General features: G+C 39.3%; 1 protein-coding gene across 1 annotated transcript; it reads right to left on the reverse strand.

The window, feature by feature from the left end:
* Positions 1-249: 249 nt before the first annotated feature.
* LOC311287308 (histone H2B) lies at positions 250-827 on the reverse strand. Its single transcript, XM_084404043.1, has one exon. The coding sequence runs from the start codon at positions 783-785 to the stop codon at positions 411-413; it is 375 nt and encodes a 124-aa protein (XP_084260169.1). The 5' UTR covers positions 786-827; the 3' UTR covers positions 250-410.
* Positions 828-1,427: the final 600 nt, after the last annotated feature.

The raw sequence follows: 1,427 nt of genomic DNA on the forward strand, positions 1-1,427 counted from the left end.
GGCTAATCATTTGATGGGTTGTGTGTAATTATTAAACAAATAAAACATTTTTGAAGTAAAATTTGTTTTGAATGAGGTTTGCTATTTGCGTGCATTTGTTGTTGTGTGTAGAGTTGAAAAAAAAAAATTTGATGAGCTTGTAGTTTCAGAAATTGTTTAAGCCATTAAAAAAAAAAAATTATATATATATATATATATATATAAAAATACAGCTTTTTTACGTAGACTACTTTATAATTAAACGCTTGATTCATAACAATCTTGCTTTTATTCTTAACCACACTCTGCTGAAACAGGCCATCACTGCCACAAATAAAACAATTCATCTTACAAGATTATAAGCTCTTTAAACGAGAAGATGGGTGGCTCTTAAAAGAGCCTTTGGGTAGCTAAGATTAGCAGGTGATGCTTTATTTGGAGCTGGTGTACTTGGTGACGGCCTTCGTGCCCTCTGACACGGCGTGTTTAGCCAGCTCACCGGGCAACAGCAGTCTCACAGCGGTCTGGATCTCTCTCGACGTGATGGTGGAGCGCTTGTTGTAGTGAGCGAGACGAGACGACTCACCGGCGATGCGCTCGAAAATGTCGTTGACGAATGAGTTCATGATGCCCATCGCCTTGGAGGAGATACCGGTGTCAGGATGAACCTGCTTCAGGACTTTGTAGACGTAGATAGCATAACTCTCCTTCCTAGACTTTCTGCGCTTCTTTCCTCCCTTCCCAGCGGTCTTGGTGACGGCCTTCTTGGATCCCTTCTTAGGCGCGGACTTGGCTGGTTCAGGCATGATGTTGTATTCTTAGAGCTGACGAATCAATGTGAGCTTGAAAGACATTAGGGGCTTTTATTCACTACCATATGCAAATTTACAAAGAGAAATGGGAGCCTCTGATTGTCTGTTTTCATGGGCGAATCCAATAAAATCGTATTTCATTGGACAACTCTAAGCATCACGAGCGGAAGGAGGGCCAATCACATGCTGTTAGATGACAGCCCCGCCTACCGCCCCATGTTTGAACGACATCCTCCTGACTCAGTTTCCTTTGTTTCATTTCCCGCTCTTTTTATTATTGTAGTTTGATTAAAAAAAAAAAAAAAAAAAAAAACGAGCGATTCTAGACAAATATTGTGCACCATCGTGTAATTTTAAAACTCTTTATAGACCCATTGAGAGACTTTGGAAGGAAATAGGCCAATAACGGCCAGACACCTTAACAGATTTCCTCGCAACTTCATTGATTCATGAAACTGTTGAACTGTTTAAACTACATGAATAATAAATGAATGCCCATTTGAGTAAAATAACATTTTCGTTTTCTGCTAAACATAGTAGGCTACCACTGATCTACCACTGATCTAATAGACTAGTATTTTTTTCTCCACACAACCACATTTTAGCCACAGTAAATGGATAAATATTTTGTTATAC

The sequence above is a fragment of the Rutilus rutilus genome, assembly GCF_951802725.1.
Source record: "Rutilus rutilus genome assembly, chromosome: 3".
Lineage (NCBI taxonomy): Eukaryota > Metazoa > Chordata > Actinopteri > Cypriniformes > Leuciscidae > Rutilus > Rutilus rutilus.